Here is an 18,465-nt window from a genome sequence, read left to right as displayed (position 1 = left end):
CGACACCAGCAGATGACATGGCACCCCAAACCATCACTGATGGTGGAAACTTTACACTAGACTTCAGGCAACGTGGATCCTCTAATTTTGTGACACACGGAATTTTGAATTTTCATTTGTTGCCACTTCAAATCATCAAAATTAAATGAAATAAACATTTGAATGCATCAGTCTGTGTGCAATGAATAAATATAATGTACAAGTTACACCTTTTGAATGCAATTACTGAAATAAATCAAGTTTTTCAAAATATTCTAATTTACTGGCTTTTACCTGTAGATGTTCAAATGTGGGACAGCATTGAACTCATTCCAATAAATATCTTTCAATGTTACCATTCAAGCTTGTCTATATCCTTCATGTCCGCAGATAGAAACAGAAGAAGGCTGGCTGCTTGAAGACAAAGATATTGCCCTCTCCCCGGATATTGAGAGGTATTCTATAAATGGTGACCACCTACCATTGCCCCCAGGGCGCAGAAGAGAGTTTGACCAACATTTTTATGGAAAGCTGTGGGAGCCGGATGAGCACGAGTACCAAGGCTACAAACGAGACCCACATGCTGATCTGTCCACACGAGCCCGAATGCTGTTGCACATTCACAAACACAGGTCAGATAAATCTAAATAAAGTTGGGAAAGATTTGAAAAACAATATAGTAGTGTGTTGGAATATTTATATTTGTTGTGTTTCTCTCAAGACAACAGGCTGAACATTTAGACTGGAATGTTTCAGCAATTCTTTCATTAGAAAGGGACCGTTTTGGACCGAAAGGAGCCTTGGAAGTGGCGTCCGAGCTGTTGATCCACCAGGCTACCAGAGGAGAACGACAGGCTGTTATGAAGATTCTTACTGATGGCATTATTCACCCTGATGTGGCAGATTTCCAGGGACACACTGCACTGATAGCTGCCACGGTAAAAACACTATGAACTAGAGATGCGCGGATAGGCAATTATTTCATCCGCAACCGCATCACAAAAGTCGTCAACCATCCGCATCCACCCGAACTAACATTTAATCAAAACCGCACCCGCCCGTTGTTATATATCTAATATAGACGATGCAAGGCATTAGTGAGGTTATAAAGCTTTTGCCTGTTAAAGAAAGGAGACTGATCCAATGCAGCAGAGACATTCAATGCGTATCACGCTGTCACGGCCCAGACGCACACCAGTGCGCAATCATCTGGGAGCCGCGCTGAGCGCACCTCCAAGCGCGCTGGCGCCACTCAAACTGCTGCAGGCAGCTGCGTTCTATCTTGTTTTAACATCCTGTGGCACTCTTCTGGGATCACGGCGGACGAAACTGCTCATGCTCAGGGTGTTTGTGGAGGTTCGGGGTTTTGCACAAATGTGATGCACCATGTTAGATGTCCCGGTTTTGTGACTGTCGTAGACATAAACAGCGTCGCAGCTCTTGCAAATCACGTAGCCAGCATTACTCTCATCCTGATTTACAACCTCATAAAAACGAGTCCACGCTGAACTTTTCTGGCCTTTTTTTCCCCTGGTCTTTAGTATTCCCTTTTTTAGTTTGTCGCGTACCACGTTTGCTGCCGGCGTTGCCATCTCTTTTTTTTTTCTTCTTCTGTTGTGGCATATGCTGCAGGTGCCTGCTTGTTTTTCGTATGTGGGTAACAACATTTAACTATGTATATATATTTCCCAATTGGTTTAACTGCCACCCGCCTGAATCTATTTAAAATCTAATTTTTTTTAATTTCAACCGCCCGACCCGACCCGCGGATAATATCTAATTTTTTTTAATTTCAACCGCCCGACCCGCGGATAATCCGCGGACTCCGCGGTTGTGTCCGCAAACCGCGCATCTCTACTATGAACCTATTTTGTTTACTCATGAACAGGAGCGTCAAAGTGGAGGGATAAGTGAGGATGTTGGGGTGCGGTGGGTTAGGGGGGCTGGGCTTTTGTAAAGTTTGAAAAAATGTTATGGATAAATTGAAATCATGAATGTTAATTATAAAAGAAATATAACCGTAGAACAGGGTCATTACGTCGATCGCGATCTACCGGTCGATCTCGGAGGGTGTGTCAGTCGATCACCAGCCAGGCATTAAAAAAATAGTCCTAAAAATGAGCGATCATAAATCTTCACTATGACGTCACTTTCGTCACTTGATTGACATCCACGGCACCCGAGGGTCTTCTGAGATGACGCTGGCTGCTGCCAGCTCATTAAAATTACCGACTGGAAGGCGAGAAACACTTTATTTCAACAGACTCTGGCGCCGTACCTGTCGTCAAAACTCCAAAGACCGACTGCACAATAAAAGCTCTGCTTCATCCTGCCTGCGCTAACAAAATAAGAGTCTCAGAAAGCTGGCGTGCACAAGCTAGCAAGCTACGGAGTTTGCCGACAATGTATTTCTTGTAAAGTGTATACAAAGGAGTACGGAAGCTGGACAAATAAGATGCCAAAAACCAACCACTTTCATGTGGTATTGGACAGAAAGGAGGACTTTTTTTCTCCTCCATTCGAAAATGCGGACGTTATCATCACCACTGTCTGATTCCAATCAATGCAAGTCATCACAATCAGGTAATACACCAACTTATATTCTTGTCTTCATGAAAGAAAATAATCTATATGTGTTAAACATGCTTGTATTATCTTTAACCACCTTTAAGTTGTTAACAATATTAACTATGTGTTAAACATGCTTGTTTTATCTTTAACCACCTTTAAGTTGTTAACAATATTAACTATTTGTGTTAAAGATGCTTGTATTATTTTTAACCACCTTTAACTTGTTAACAATATTAACTATATGTGTTAAACATGCTTGTATTATCTTTAAACACCTTTAACTTGTTAACAATATTAACTATATGTATTAAACATACTTGTATTATCATTAAACACCTTTAATGTATTAACAATATTAACTATATGTGTTAAACATGCTTGCATTATCATTAAACACCTTTAACTTGTTAACAAAAACATATATTTCATAAATAAGTAATTATATTATATGAATGAGGTAGATCCCCACGACTTGATCAATGGAAAAGTAGCTCGCCTGCAGAAAAAGTGTGAGCACCCCTGCCGTAGAAGGTCAAAGGTTGCTTGAATCAAATTAAGAACGAACAATCTACACCCACTATCAAAAGCATACTTGCCAACCCTCACGATTTTCCCGGGAGACTCCCGAATTTCAGTGCCTCTCCCAAAAATCTCCCGGGGCAACCATTCTCCCGAATTTCTCCCGATTACCACCCGGACAACTATGTTGGGGGCGTGCCTTAAAGACCAACTGAAATGCGATTTTCTTGTTTAAACGGGGATAGCAGGTCCATTCTATGTGTCATACTTGATCATTTCGCGATATTGCCATATTTTTGCTGAAAGGATTTAGTAGAGAACATCGACGATAAAGTTCGCAACTTTTGGTCGCTGATAAAAAAGCCTTGCCTGTACCGGAAGTAGCAGACGAGTAGCGTGACGTCACAGGTTGTGGAGCTCCTCACATCTGCACATTGTTTACAATCATGGCCACCAGCAGCGAGAGCGATTCGGACCGAGAAAGCCACGATTTCCCCGTTAATTTGAGCGAGGATGAAAGATTTGTGGATGAGGAAAGTGAGAGTGAAGGACTAGAGGGCAGTGGGAGCGATTCAGATAGGGAAGATGCTGTGAGAGGCGGGTGGGACCTGATATTCAGCTGGGAATGACTAAAACAGTAAATAAACACAAGACATATATATACTCTATTAGCCACAACACAACCAGGCTTATATTTAATATGCCACAAATTAATCCCGCATAACAAACACCTCCCCCCTCCCGTCCATATAACCCGCCAATACAACTCAAACACCTGCACAACACACTCAATCCCACAGCCCAAAGTACCGTTCACGCACGTACGGGCAAACGATCAAATGTTTGGAAGCCGCAGCTGCATGCGTACTCACGGTACCGTGTCTGCGCATCCAACTCAAAGTCTTCCTGGTAAGAGTCTCTGTTGTCCCAGTTCTCCACAGGCCAATGGTAAAGCTTGACTGTCATCTTCCGGGAATGTAAACAATGAAACACCGGCTGTGTTATCCGGCACAACAGTCAGGGGTTGCATTCTACGGCGGGGGTGCGTTATCCGGCACAACACCTGCCGCAATACACCGCTTCCCACCTACAGCTTTTGTTCTTTGCTGTCTCCATTGTTCATTGAACAAATTGCAAAAGATTCACCAACACAGATGTCCAGAATACTGTGGAATTTTGCGATGAAAGACGACTTAATAGCTGGCCACCATGCTGTCCCAAAATGTCCTCTACAATCCGTGACGTCACGCGCAGGCGTCATCATACCGAGACGTTTTCAGCAGGATATTTCGCGCGAAATTTAAAATTGCACTTTAGTAAGCTAACCCGGCCGTATTGGCATGTGTTGCAATGTTAAGATTTCATCATTGATATATAAACTATCAGACTGCGTGGTCGGTAGTAGTGGCTTTCAGTAGGCCTTTAAAGGCACTGCCTTTAGCGTCCTCTCTCACCTGAAACCTTTACCCCTTAACAGCCGCATGCTGTCCAGGCGTCCGCTTTTCCTCCATATAAACAGCGTGCCGGTCCAGTCTCATAATAATGAAGCGTTGGACGGGTTTAACAATGGTCTATACTCGAAGATGTCAAGGAATGCTGACACGTTGTATGATCTTTTAACTGGTTTATTGATAACGTTAATTTCAAGCACACACACAAACACACACACACACACACACAAGTGAATGCAAGCATACTTGGTCAATAGCCATGCAGGTCACACTGAGGGTGGCCGTATAAACAACTTTAACACTGTTACAAATATGCGCCACACTGTGAACCCACACCAAACAAGAATGACAAACACATTTTGGGAGAACATCCGCACCGTAACACAACAGAACAAATACCCAGAACCCCTTGCAGCACTAACTCTTTCGGGACGCTACAATATACACCCCCTGCTACCACCTCAACCCCGCCCCCCCAACCCCGTCCACCTCAACCTCCTCATGCTCTCTCAGGGAGAGCATGTCCCAAATTCCAAGCTGCTGTTTTGAGGCATGTTAAAAAAAATAATGCACTTTGTGACTTCAATAATAAATATGGCAGTGCCATGTTGGCACTTTTTTTCCATAACTTGAGGTGATTTATTTTGGAAAACCTTGTTACATTGTTTAATGCATCCAGCGGGGCATCACAACAAAATTAGGCATAATAATGTGTTAATTCCACGACTGTATATATCGGTATCGGTTGATATCGGAATCGGTAATTATATCGGAATATCGGATATCGGCAAAAAAGCCATTATCGGACATCTCTAGGAAAAACAAAATCTTGTTGTGGGATTTTTGGTCAAAGTTATGTTTAAGTTTTGCAGCTCATTGCAAATAACTCTGGTCCATTCAAACATTCTGAATTAAAGTCTGAAACAAGGGCGTTATTATGTGTTAAAGACAGGGGGAGACTTAACCCCCTGGTGACTAATAATAATCATAATAATAATAATAATAATGTATTATAAATATTATCCACTGATGATAATCCTACATGGAAAAGCTAATCTTTAAAAACTTCACAGGTTTTAAAGTAAATAATGACAGGTTAAATCCATCCATTTTCTGCCGCTAGTCCCTTTTGGGGTGGCGGGGGGTGCTGGAGCCTATCTCAGCTGCATTGGGGCGGTAGGCGGGGTACACCCTGGCCAACACAGATAGATGATTATTCAAATTCATATTCTGGCCAATACATTTGGCCAGAATATGTATACAACATATATTTGTTGACTTTTTGTAAAAATTCAAACATTTTAATAAAACTACACTAAATTGTTTCTAAGTTGTATATGTTACAGATTTGTTAATACCATTTTTTACATGTGTTTTTAAAAAGATTTTTTAACCAAATCCATGCAGTAATTAGTAATTTAGTTCATGTAAACATACTAAGTGTTTGTATGTAGGGTGAGGCAAAGTTGAATTTAGGGTGAGATTGCGACCCCTCAGGAGTTTTGTGTACAATTTGGTGCTACGCCCCTGCTCAGGAATGGTTATTTAAACTTGGATTGTTATTTGTTGTCATGTGCCGATGGACTAAGTTTGTCATGTTGTTTTTCAGGTAAACTGCCACAACGATGTAGTCCAGCTGTTGTTAGACATGGGTGCCGACATTGACAAGCTAAATAACGAGGGGATGTCGGCCTTAGCTGTATGTCACGTTCTCTACTATCCCATTCAGTCTCTTTGCACGCTTGCCGGACTTACACCCAAAGCTCAGGTAAGACTCTCCCTTCTGTGTTTTCTTTCAATAGAGTACGCTCATAAACATTACCGTATTTTCCGCACCATAAGCCGCCCTGGGTTAAAAGCCGCGCCTTCAATGAACGGCATATTTCAAAACTTTGTCCACCTATAAGACGCCCCGTGTTATAAGCCGCATCTAACTGCGCTAAAGGAATGTCAAAAAACCAGTCGGATAGGTCAGTCAAACTTTAATAATATATTAAAAACCAGCGTGATGTGGGCGCGCATGGAGTCGTATATCTACATGGACGGAGCTGCGTGAAAAAAGCCACCCGGCCTCTTCGCGTAAACTTACCTTAACCACTCGCTCATCTTTTCTTCATCCATCCATCCCTTCGAGTTAGCTTTTATGATGACGCCGGCTGGAAAGGTCTCTTTTGGCAAGGTCTTCCTTTTGAATATCACCATGGGTGGAAGTTTCTGGCCATTAGCATGGCAAGCTAGAACCACAGTGAAGGATGACTTCTCATTCCCTGTGGTGCGAATATTCACCGTACGTGCTCCCGTTGTATCCACAGTGCGGTTCACAGGAATATCAAAAGTCAGTGGAACCTCGTCCATGTTGATAATGTTCTCTGGCCGGATCTTTTTTTCAGCTATCTTGTTTTTACAATATGCACGGAAAGTAGCCAGCTTTTCTTGAAAGTCTTTAGGCAGTTGCTGTGAAATAGTAGTCCGTGTGCGGATGGAGAGATTGCGTCTTTTCATGAACCGGAAACCTGTCGCTTAGTAGGAGCCATATTGTGGTCTTTACAGATGTAAACACACAAAGGAAATGAAACGTAATATCCGCGCGCTTCTTCTTCTTCTACGGGGGCGGGTGGTTGCTTACAGTAGAAGAAGAAGCGCTTCCTGTTCTATGGGGGCGGGTGCTTACCTTGGCGGTTGCTTGCGTAGAAGAAGAAGCACTTCCTCTTCTACGGGGAAAAAAGATGGCGGCTGTTTACCGTAGTTGCGAGACCTAAACTTTATGAAAATGAATCTTAATATTAATCCATATATAAAGCGCACCGGGTTATAAGCCGCACTGTCAGCTTTTGAGTAAATTTGTGGTTTTTAGGTGCGGCTAATAGTGCGGAAAATACGGTATATATATTTCCGAATTGGTTCAACCGCCAACCGCCCGATCTATTTAAAATCTATTTTTTTCGTCATGTCACCCGCCCGACCCGCGGATTATCCGCGGACTCCGCGGTTGTGTCCGCAAACCGCGCATCTCTAATAGGCACACATCTGACTGTGTGCTATAGCATGGCAGTGTGAAAATCACGTCAAAGAAACCAAAGACAAGGCAAAAAATTGATCAAAAATCAGTTACACTTAACATTCCCAATAGAAAAGGGATGTCTATAATTGACCTTATCACAGTACATACAAAATGAAGGACAGCACAGTAGGGCTGTCTTCACTTACGATTTTCATATTAAAACCCCATTCATTCAATTATGCCCATAGGCGACGACCTAATTTAACCTCTTAAGGCCCAAGCTGTTTGTTTACATGCTTTTTTTTTTTTTTTCTCTTTGCTATTTGGGCTTATTGGACCCTAATTAGAATAAAAACTAAGAATCATCTTTTGATATGATGCACTTAGTCCATAAGTACACAAACGTGTACTTCATGTTTAGTGACATGCTAATTCTTATTTTTACACTTTTTTTTTTTTCAAATTCCATTGTATGTTACACTCTTCTGACACCACCAGATGGCAGTATAAGTGTCCACATAAGTGGCCATAAGACCCAATTCAGTAGTGTACACAATTTTGGAAATAAGAGCTAAAAGGTGCTGTCCACGCATGTGGCCACTAAGCCTTTAGAAAGTAGTCACAACACTCAAATCAGTCTTGTACTGATTGTTGTTGTTGTTTACCACTGTCTCATCAGATCAGCCCGGTGGATTCCCCTATATACTTCACTTACACTAAGCGATTAAAAAGACAAGTAAGAACCACAAGTGAGGACAGCAAATCGGAAGAAGACGCAGATCAGATAATAACAGATTTTTCTGAGGCTGAAGGGAGTGATAAGGATGACGACGAAAGCGAAGAAGAACAAATGCAGCTTTCCGAATTGTCCATTCAGGTGAAGGATGACGACTTCATACTCGGTACTGTGAAGTGGAAAAAATATTCATCCGGAAATGTTGAGGTACAGAGCAATAACTAATTAACATAACCTAAATGCTGCAATTGTCTATTCTTCTAGCCACAACCTGTGCGTTGATTTCCATACCTATATGCTGTTTTACTTATAGCTTTCTTTGCAGCAAGGTAGTAACCAGAACCTGACTCCAGCACATTCATTTGCCTCTACCAGTTCCGTGTACAGCTTCCACATAGAAGTCACGGAGGAAGTTTTGCAGCATGCAGCTGAAGCTCTGAGTCACACCGGCTTTAATCAGCGCTGTGCTACTCAGGAGACTGTACGGAAAATGGCTTCTATGAAGTTTATGTAAGCCACACCAGTTCCGCTTTCCATGTATTTTCTGTTTTTTGCCTTTTTGTGTATTCATAAAAATGCATTTCAGGCACCGTGTCCGTTTGACCACCATGAATCTGCTTTTGGATCAGGGAGCTGACCCTAATGTATGCAGAGTGCCCTTACCTGTCCTCTTTTTGGCCATCATGGCAGCAGATACTGAGACTGTCAAGAAGCTTCTACTCGGTGGAGCGCGGACGGATATCTCTCTCTCACCAAAGGTGGCCTTCCAGCAATCTCCCATCTTTAAAATGTGTTTACTTTCACAAATATTATTAGGGCCCGCCATGGCCCATTGCAAAAGGACTCCCACAGGGAGTCCTTATGCAATGGGACATAAGGACCTATTGTTCTTCTAAGGTTTTATTATTAGGGCCCGCACGGCCCATTGCAAAAGGACTCCCACAGGGAGTCCTTATGCAATGGGACATAAGGACCTATTGTTCTTCTAAGGTTTTATTATTAGGGCCCGCACGGCCCATTGCAAAAGGACTCCCACAGGGAGTCCTTATGCAATGGGACATAAGGACCTATTGTTATTCGATCGTTTTTTCTTTCTTATTAGGGCCCGCCATGGCCCATTGCAAAAGGACTCCCACAGGGAGTCCTTATGCAATGGGACATAAGGACCTATTGTTATTCGTCCGTTTTATTATTATTCTTTATTCTTCCGCCGCCACAACAAACTGTAATTTGACCCACTTAACATGCTTCAAAACTCACCATATTTGACCCACACATCAGGACCTGCGAAAATTACCTTTTTTTAAAAAAACCGAACCCCAAAAATCAAAATTGCGCTCTAGCGCCCCCTAGGAAAAAAAAAAACAGACTGCCTGTAACTCCCACTAGGAAGGTCGGAGAGACATGAAACAAAAACCTCTATGTAGGTCTGACTTAGACCTAGTTCTCATAATTGTATGTCTTCGGGCTAAAATCAACAGGAAGTTGGCAATTCCCCCTTCAATACAAAAAAGTACTAAAAACAGTCACTTTTTTCTCTTTGAGCTGTATTTTGACCCCCTTAACATGCTTCAAAACTCACCGAACTGAACACACACATCAGGACTGGCTATAACTGTGATCTAATGAAAAAACCTAACCCCAAATCCAAAAATTGTGCTCTACAGCAATTTTTGAATAAAACTGATAAAAAACTGCTCCTGGGAAGAAAAACATTACAAAACTGCCTGTAACTCCCACTGGGAAGGTCGGAGAGACATGAAACAAAAACCTCTATGTAGGTCTCACTTAGACCTACATTTCATAAATTGACAACCCCCAGCAAAAATCAACAGGATGTTTGTTATTCCCCCTTCAAAACAAAATTTTTGTACAAACCGGTCACCTTTCTTCAAAATCTATCTCCTCTGAGCGCGTTTGTCGTTTCGCCTTCAAACTAACACAGGTGAGTGATACAACCCTTGTGATTAAAAGTATAGATGGGATTTGTAATACCTGCTCCGGTTTTGATTTTATGACCCTTCAAAGACCCGCTGCACTGATGCTCCTGCGGTGCTGTTTTTTTAAGATGGCTGCTCAAAAGCAGGAAGCACCAACGTGCCCACACAATGCAGACAAGGTAGGTACACTAGACAAAAGTCTTGGGACACTTCAGACTACAAGTAGACAAAAGTATTGGGACACTTAGGACTAGCACCTGCCAAATACGCGGGCCCGAACAACGCTGCTTGCAGCTTTAATATTTGTTTGTTATTGTTGTACATTGAGGTCATATAAGTAAGACAATTGATTGATTGATTGAAACTTTTTTAGTAGATTGCACAGTACAGTACATATTCTGTACAATTGACCACTAAATGGTATCACCCCAATAAGTTTTTCTACTTGTTTAAGTCAATCCACGTTAATCAATTCATGGTAAAAACCGACAAAAGTTCAGGTATTGTCATTGACACACAAATGATAAAAATTTGGAAAGTCTTCACTAGAGATGTCCGATAATGTTTTTTTTGCTGATATCCGATATTGTCCAACTCTTAATTACCGATACCCAGAGGTGGGTAGTAACGCGCTACATTTACTCCGTTACATCTACTTGAGTAACTTTTGGGATAAATTGTACTTCTAAGAGTAGTTTTAATGCAACATACTTTTACTTTTACTTAAGTATATTTATAGAGAAGGAACGCTACTTTTACTCCGCTACTTTTATCTACATTCAGCTCGCTACTAATTTTTATCGATCTGTTAATGCACGCTTTGTTTGTTGTGGTCTGTCAGACAGACCTTCAAAGTGCCTGCCTTACTGGTGACGTTTCACTTCGTTCCACCAATCAGATGCAGTCACTGGTGACGTTGGACCAATCAAACAGAGCCATGCGGTCACATGACCTGACTTAAACAAGTTGAAAAACGTATTGGGGTGTTACCATTTAGTGGTCAATTGTACGGAATATGTACTGTACTGTGCAATCTAATAATAAAAGTTCCAATCAACCAATCAATCAAAAGTGTGAAGGAAAAAAGATACTTTTTTATTTCAACCGGACATCCCGTCAAAAGCCTAAAGACTGACCGCACATGAGGACGTTCCTGTCTTCACAATAAAAGTGCCGCTCCAGCGCGCCTGCGCTTTCAAAACAAGAGTCTCCGAAAGCCAAACAAGCTAGCAAGCTAAGGAGTTTGACGCCTATATATTTCTTGTAAAGTGTATAAAAACGAATATGGAAGCTGGACAAATAAGAAGCCAAAAACCAACCACTTTCATGTGGTATTAGGCAGAAAGGAGGAACTTTTCTTCTCCTCCATTTGAAAACGTGGACGTTATCATCACTACTGTCTGATTCCAATCAATGCAAGTCATCAGAATCAGGTAATACACCAACTTATATTCTTGTCTTCATGAAAGAAAGGAATCTATATGTTAAACATGCATGTATATTCATTAAAACACCTTTAACATGTAAACAAAAACAGCAAAATAAATACATATAAATTATATACTGTATATATCAATGTATATGTATGTATATATATATATATATATATATATATATATATATATATATATATATATATATATATATATGATATGAGTGTGTATGTTACTCATCAGTTACTCAGTACTTGAGTAGTTTTTTCACAACATACTTTTTACTTTTACTCAAGTAAATATTTGGGTGACTACTCCTTACTTTGACTTGAGTAATAAATCTCTAAAGTAACAGTACTCTTACTTGAGTACAATTTCTGGCTACTCTACCCACCTCTGCCGATACCGATATCAACCGATATATACAGTCGTGGAATTAACACATTATTATGCCTAATTTTGTTGTGATGCCCCGCTGGATGCATTAAACAATGTAACGAGGTTTTCCAAAATAAATCAACTCAAGTTATGGAAAAAAATGCCAACATGGCACTGCCATATTTATTATTGAAGTCACAAAGTGCATAAGTTTTTTTAACATGCCTCAAAACAGCAGCTTGGAATTTGGGACATGCTCTCCCTGAGAGAGCATGAGGAGGTTGAGGTGGGCGGGGTTTTATAAGGGGGTAGCGGGGGTGTATATTGTAGCGTCCCGGAAGAGTTAGTGCTGCAAGGGGTTCTGGGTATTCGTTCTGTTGTGTTTATGTTGTGTCACGGTGCGGTTGTTCTCCCGAAATGTGTTTGTCATTCTTGTTTGGTGTGGGTTCACAGTGTGGCGCATATTTGTAACAGTGTTAAAGTTGTTTATACGGCCACCCTCAGTGTGACCTGTATGGCTGTTGACCAAGTATGCATTCACTTGTGTGTGTGAAAAGCCGTAGAGATTATGTGATTGGGCCGGCACGCAAAGGCAGTGCCTTTAAGGTTTATTGGCGCTCTGTACTTCTCCCTACGTCCGTGTACACAGCGGCGTTTTAAAAAGTCATAAATTTTACTTTTTGAAACCGATACCGATAATTTCCGATATTACATTTTAAAGCATTTAACATGCTTGTATTATCTTTAAACACCTTTAACTTGTTAACAATATTAACTATAAGTGTTAAACATGCTTGTATTATCTTTAAACACCTTTAACTTATTAATAATATTAACTATATGTATTAAACATGCTTGTATTATCATTAAACACCTTTAACTTGTTAACAATATTAACTATATGTGTTAAACATGCTTGCATTATCTTTAAATACCTTTAACTTGTTAACAATATTAACTATATGTATTAAACATACTTGTATTATCATTAAACACCTTTAATTTTTTAACAATATTAACTATATGTGTTAAACATGCTTGCATTATCATTAAACACCTTTAACTTGTTAACAATATTAACTATAAGTGTTAAACATGCTTGTATTATCTTTAAACACCTTTAACTTATTAATAATATTAACTATATGTATTAAACATGCTTGTATTATCATTAAACACCTTTAACTTGTTAACAATATTAACTATATGTGTTAAACATGCTTGCATTATCTTTAAACACCTTTAACTTGTTAACAATATTAACTATATGTATTAAACATGCTTGTATTATCTTTAAACACCTTTAATGTATTAACAATATTAACTATATGTATTAAACATTCTTGTATTATCATTAAACACCTTTAATTTATTAACAATATTAACTATGTGTTAAACATGCATGCATTATCATTAAACACCTTTAACTTATTAACAAAAACATATATTTCATAAATAAGTAAATATAAATTATATATATGAATGAGGTAGATCCCCACGACTTGATCAATTGAAAAGTAGCTCGCCTGCAGAAAAAGTGTGAGCACCCCTGGTCTAGAACATGTTTTGCTTTATTCATTATTGACGTGTTTCTTGCTACTTTATGTTGTATATTTTATACATGATTTTTTCCAGTTCAATTTATCATCAATCATTATACCTAGAAATGTAGTTTCATTTACCGGTACTCTTTCAATTTCTATTCCGTCTATTTGTATTTGTGTTTGACTTTCTCTTCTACTGTTACCAAATAGCATTATTTTAGTTTTACTGAGATTCAAAGATAGTCTGTTTTTGTCAAACCATCTTTTTAATTTGTTCATTTCTTCCGTTATTGTTTGTATCAGTGACGTGCGGTGAGGTTGATGGCTGGTGAGGCACTGACTTCATCACAGTCAGATTTACAAACATATGAACCCTAAAGAGTATCTTATTCACCATTTGATTGGCAGCAGTTAACGGGTTATGTTTAAAAGCTCATACCAGCTTTCTTCCATGCTTGGCACTCAGCATCAAGGCTTGGAATTGGGGGTTAAATCACCAACAATTATTCCCGGGCGCAGTGCCGCTGCTGCCCACTGCTCCCCTCACCTCCCCAAGGGGATGGGTCAAATGCAGAGGACAAATTTCACCACACCTAGTGTGACAATCATTGGTACTTTAACTTAATTTTAACTTTACACATACAAACTGTAGCACACAAAAAAGCACATTTAATTAAAAAAACGTTATAAGTGCGGGAACAGTGGTGTTCGTGTTGGAGGAGTTGTGAATGAATTAAATATGAAATCCATGCTGCAGTCTGCAGGTGTACCTAATGTTGTGTCCCTGCAGTCGTTCACGGCTCCTCCGGCGCGAGCATTGTTGTTTTTGCACTTTTTGGTTTCTTGTTAAGTGACTTTTTTTGGGTGGATTCGGTCTTGCATGTGGAGGGTTTGGGTGTGGGCTTTGTTTGGTGTGGCGCTCCTGTCGGGGGGTGCATTCTGCGGCGGGGGTGCATTAACCGGCACCAGGAGGCGGGATTACTGCGAGCCTCACACAGTGCGTCTTCGCAGCAGTTTTATGATTGCTCAGCACAAGAAATACTTTACACACATACAGTTGTTGACAAAATACACTGTACATTATATACCTCAGCTAACTAAACTATGGAAATGTATAATATAATTCATATAGCAATACAGTCTCACTGCACAGCAGGCCAGCAGTTAGCCGAGTCCGCAATCCATGTTGAGGCACTGAGTGAAGTGCCTCGACTGGCTGCTGATCACCGCACCGTCTCTTCTCAGTATTTGAACTGCAAATGTGAAAATTCAGCGATTTTGAATAAAAATAATCTAAAACTGGTGAAGTTAAATGGAAAATAACTTTATAGTATAATCACTGAATACATATAACAATTTAATTAATTTTTTTTCTTTTTACATTTTGTCTTTCCATGATGGCAGGTGAGGCCTCGCACGTCACTGATTTGTATTATCTTCTGTGTGTTCTCTCCTGAACAAAACACTGTTGTATCATCCGCGATATGAAACATGGAATATGTTTTTTAAAAGTTTTAACCTTTTTTTTTTTTAATCTGCGATGTAAAGCTGCAATATTTGAAGCGCGACACAGCGAGGGACGACTGAACATTTGAAAGAAAATACCACACTCATCACTAAGACATTGACTTCTGATATTACCATCTGATCATTCCATTTGCTTGTAGTGGAAAGGCTTCTATCCTCTGCATGTGGCTGCAGCAGTGCCAGGTCCAGAGGGTCCAAGAATCACAAAACTGTTGCTGCAAAGAAACCCTTTAACTAAGCCAGATGCACTGGCATGCAACCAAGACGACGTCTATGAACTTGATACGGTGTGGATATCTTGCATTTATTTTTTTTTGTATTGTATATTGGTCAAGTAAAATATTTGATTGCATTCTTTTATAGCTTTCATCGATGACAAGACAGTCCTGTAGGAGTGAGAAGCCTCTTCCTAAAGAAGGAGGGCAAACAGCTTTGCACATAGCCTGCCAGAGAGTCACTGACCATTATGTGAGTAAGGCAAATACATGGGAAAATATTACTTTCACTGGTTTTATTCGGTAATAAACTGAATTATAAAGTTTAATATTAATAAACTATTTGTTAGTCACAGTACCGGGACGGCGCTTTTAAAGATGTTAAATGACTTTAGGTCAGGGGTCGGCAACCCGCGGCTCTAGAGCCGCATGCGGCTCTTTAGCGCCGCCCTAGTGGCTCTCTGGAGCTTTTTCAGAAATGTATGAAAAATGGAAAAAGATGAGGGGGGAAAAAAATCTATTTTTTGTTTTAATATGGTTTCTGTAGGAGGACAAACATGACACAAACCTCCCCAATTGTTACAAAGCACACTGTTTATATTAAACACGCTTCACTGATTCGAGTATTTGGCGAGCGCCGTTTTGTCCTACTAATTTTGGCGGTCCTTGAACTCACCGTAGTTTGTTTACGTGTATAACTTTCTAGGACGTGTTTTATGCCACTTCTTTTTCTGTCTCATTTTGTCCACCAAACTTTTAAGGTTGTGCATGAAAGGTGAGTTTTGTTGATGTTATTGACTTGTGTGGAGTGCTAATCAGACATATTTGGTCACTGCATGACTGCAAGCTAATCGATGCTAACATGCTATTTAGGCTAGCTATATGTACATATTGCATCATTATGCCTCATTTGTAGCTATATTTGAGGTTGTTTAGTTTCCTTTAAGTCCTCTTAATTCAATTTATATCTCATGACACACTATCTGTATGTAATATGGCTTTTCATTTTTTGCGACTCCAGACAGATTTGTTTTTGTATTTTTGTTCCAATATGGCTCTTTCAACATTTTGGGTTGCCGACCCCTGCTTTAGGTGGAATCGAGATAATAACAAGCTCACAGTGTTGGTTCTGCTGGTTCTAAGCACCACTTTTGACACATGAGACCAGCGTTTTTCAACCTTTTTTGAGACAAGGCACATTTTTTTTCGTTGAAAATATCCATAGGCACACCACCAGCAGAAATCATTATAAAATGAAACTCAGTAGTCGATATTGACAGTAAAAAGTTGTTCTTGCAATTGTTGGGTATGACTTTGAACCATAACCAACTATGCATCACCATACCTGCCAACTACTCCGGTTTTCCCGTAATTAGTACGGTTTTCATCAACCTATTCCGGGTTAGGGTTGCAGTGATAAAAAATACGGTTTTTCATTAATTAAAAAAAAATATTTAAAAAAAAAAGTTTTATTCACGAAATCGCGTAACAACAATAACAATCGACACTGCTTCCCGTAACTTCCTATCGAGCCATTCCGAATGCCATGCGCGAGGCTATTTATAGCACCGCTGCCAAGCACGAGGCACCAGTTGCCATTGTTTCCAAACGAGCGAACGATCATGGAATCAGCCGGAGAAAAATCGCAAACGAGTCTTAAACCGAAAAGAAAACTGCAGTCATTCCGTGAAGAATATTCAAAAGCCTATCCGGGAATAATTATCCGTTCCAAAAAGGGTGAAAACTACGCGAATTGCACCTTGTGCAGACAAGATTTTTCGATCGGACACGGAGGAATTAGCGATGTAAAAGACCACGTTGGGACAAAAAAACACAAGTCTAATGCCGTTGCTAGCGATACAAGTGGAAAACTTTCAACGTTTTTCGGATTTTAGCCACAAAAAGGTAATGACACCAATGTTATCTATTGGAATTGTTTAGTACTGTTATACTGTTAAAAGTGTTGATACTATTTATGCTTTCAAGTCCAAGTTGAAGAAATCTTGTTAAATGTTGACAGCATAACTACCAAAATACAGAAGTATGTCCTTAATATTTTTGCAGTGCTATTTCTGTTGAAAAGTTCAAATGATTACATTAGAGATGTGATGTGCCACTTTTCAAGTGTCTGATGGCTTAAATTAATTTTCATTCATTTTTCACATTTTGAATTCTTTTGAAAGGCTTACAAAAAAACTTCATTTGAATTGTAATTCCATGCTATTGACAGGACTATTAATTTTAATGAAGTTAGCTTACCATGTTTACAGTATGATAATTGTGATAGAAATGTGAATTTTAGGCACAGAATATTTTTTACAATTGAACAAGGCAGTAGATTATACAAGCTTGGACAGAAAGTTAATAATGACACCAATTTTTTTTTTTTATGGAATTGTTTAGTACTGTTTTACCATTTGTTTACTGTAAAAAGTGTTTATACGGTTTATACTTTCAATTAACAAATTGAAGTCTTGTGAAAGGTTGACAGGATAACTGGCATTAACTGTCAAAATAATTTCAAACTATTGAAGTTAGCTTACAGAATAAACATGTCAATCAACCCATATGATTTTTGCTGTAATATTTTTGTTTTGAAAAGTCACTGTGACTGATAGAAAAGTGATGGTTTTAGCAACATTTTAACCTGTCTGAATGCTATTAATCATTTTGCGTCGGGGTGCGAACCTGAACCCCCCACCAGGACTTTGTCCTGGACCTACCGGGGCCTGCGGCCCCTGGACCCTGGCTACTAGGTTTTTCTGATTTCAAAAGTTGGCAGGTATGCATCACTATAGCTCTTGTCTCAAAGTAGGTGTACTGTCACCACCTGTCACATCACACCCTGACTTATTTAGAATTTTTTGGTGTTTTTTCCGTGTGTAGTGTTTTAGTTCTTGTCTTGCGCTCCTATTTTGGTGGCTTTTTCTCTTTTGTTGGTATTTTCCTGTAGCAGTTTCATGTCTTCTTTTGAGCGCTATTCCCCGCACCTGCTTTGTTTTGGCAATCAAGATTATTTAAGTTGTGCGGACGCGGTCTTTCTTTGTGGAGACATTGTTGATTTGTCATTTTCATTTCGGATGTACTTTGTGGACGCCGTCTCTGCTCCACACGCCGCAAGTTTTTGCTGTCGTCCAGCATTCTGTTTTTGTTTACTTCGTAGCCAGTTAA

The 18,465-nt window shown here is 39.8% G+C and overlaps 1 protein-coding gene across 3 annotated transcripts in view; it reads left to right on the top strand.

Annotated features, from left to right (window-relative positions):
• Positions 1-18,465, top strand: part of LOC133616353 (ankyrin repeat and MYND domain-containing protein 1-like) — a 51,133-nt gene that overhangs the window by 14,819 nt on the left and 17,849 nt on the right. For 2 of the 3 annotated variants that reach the window (XM_061975508.2, XM_061975506.2), the window contains exons 4-11: positions 370-611; positions 701-917; positions 6,130-6,288; positions 8,201-8,464; positions 8,571-8,767; positions 8,844-9,015; positions 15,220-15,366; positions 15,443-15,547. In XM_061975508.2, coding sequence (XP_061831492.2) covers positions 370-611; positions 701-917; positions 6,130-6,288; positions 8,201-8,464; positions 8,571-8,767; positions 8,844-9,015; positions 15,220-15,366; positions 15,443-15,547 — 1,503 coding nt within the window. The remainder of the gene's footprint in view (positions 1-369; positions 612-700; positions 918-6,129; positions 6,289-8,200; positions 8,465-8,570; positions 8,768-8,843; positions 9,016-15,219; positions 15,367-15,442; positions 15,548-18,465) is intronic. The other variant, XM_061975507.2, reaches the window with a different exon arrangement.

This window comes from Nerophis lumbriciformis, linkage group LG14 (assembly GCF_033978685.3).
Source record: "Nerophis lumbriciformis linkage group LG14, RoL_Nlum_v2.1, whole genome shotgun sequence".
Classification (NCBI taxonomy): Eukaryota; Metazoa; Chordata; class Actinopteri; order Syngnathiformes; family Syngnathidae; genus Nerophis; species Nerophis lumbriciformis.
The sequence above is the reverse complement of the archived record's forward strand: the minus strand, read 5'-3'. Positions and strand labels throughout refer to the sequence as shown.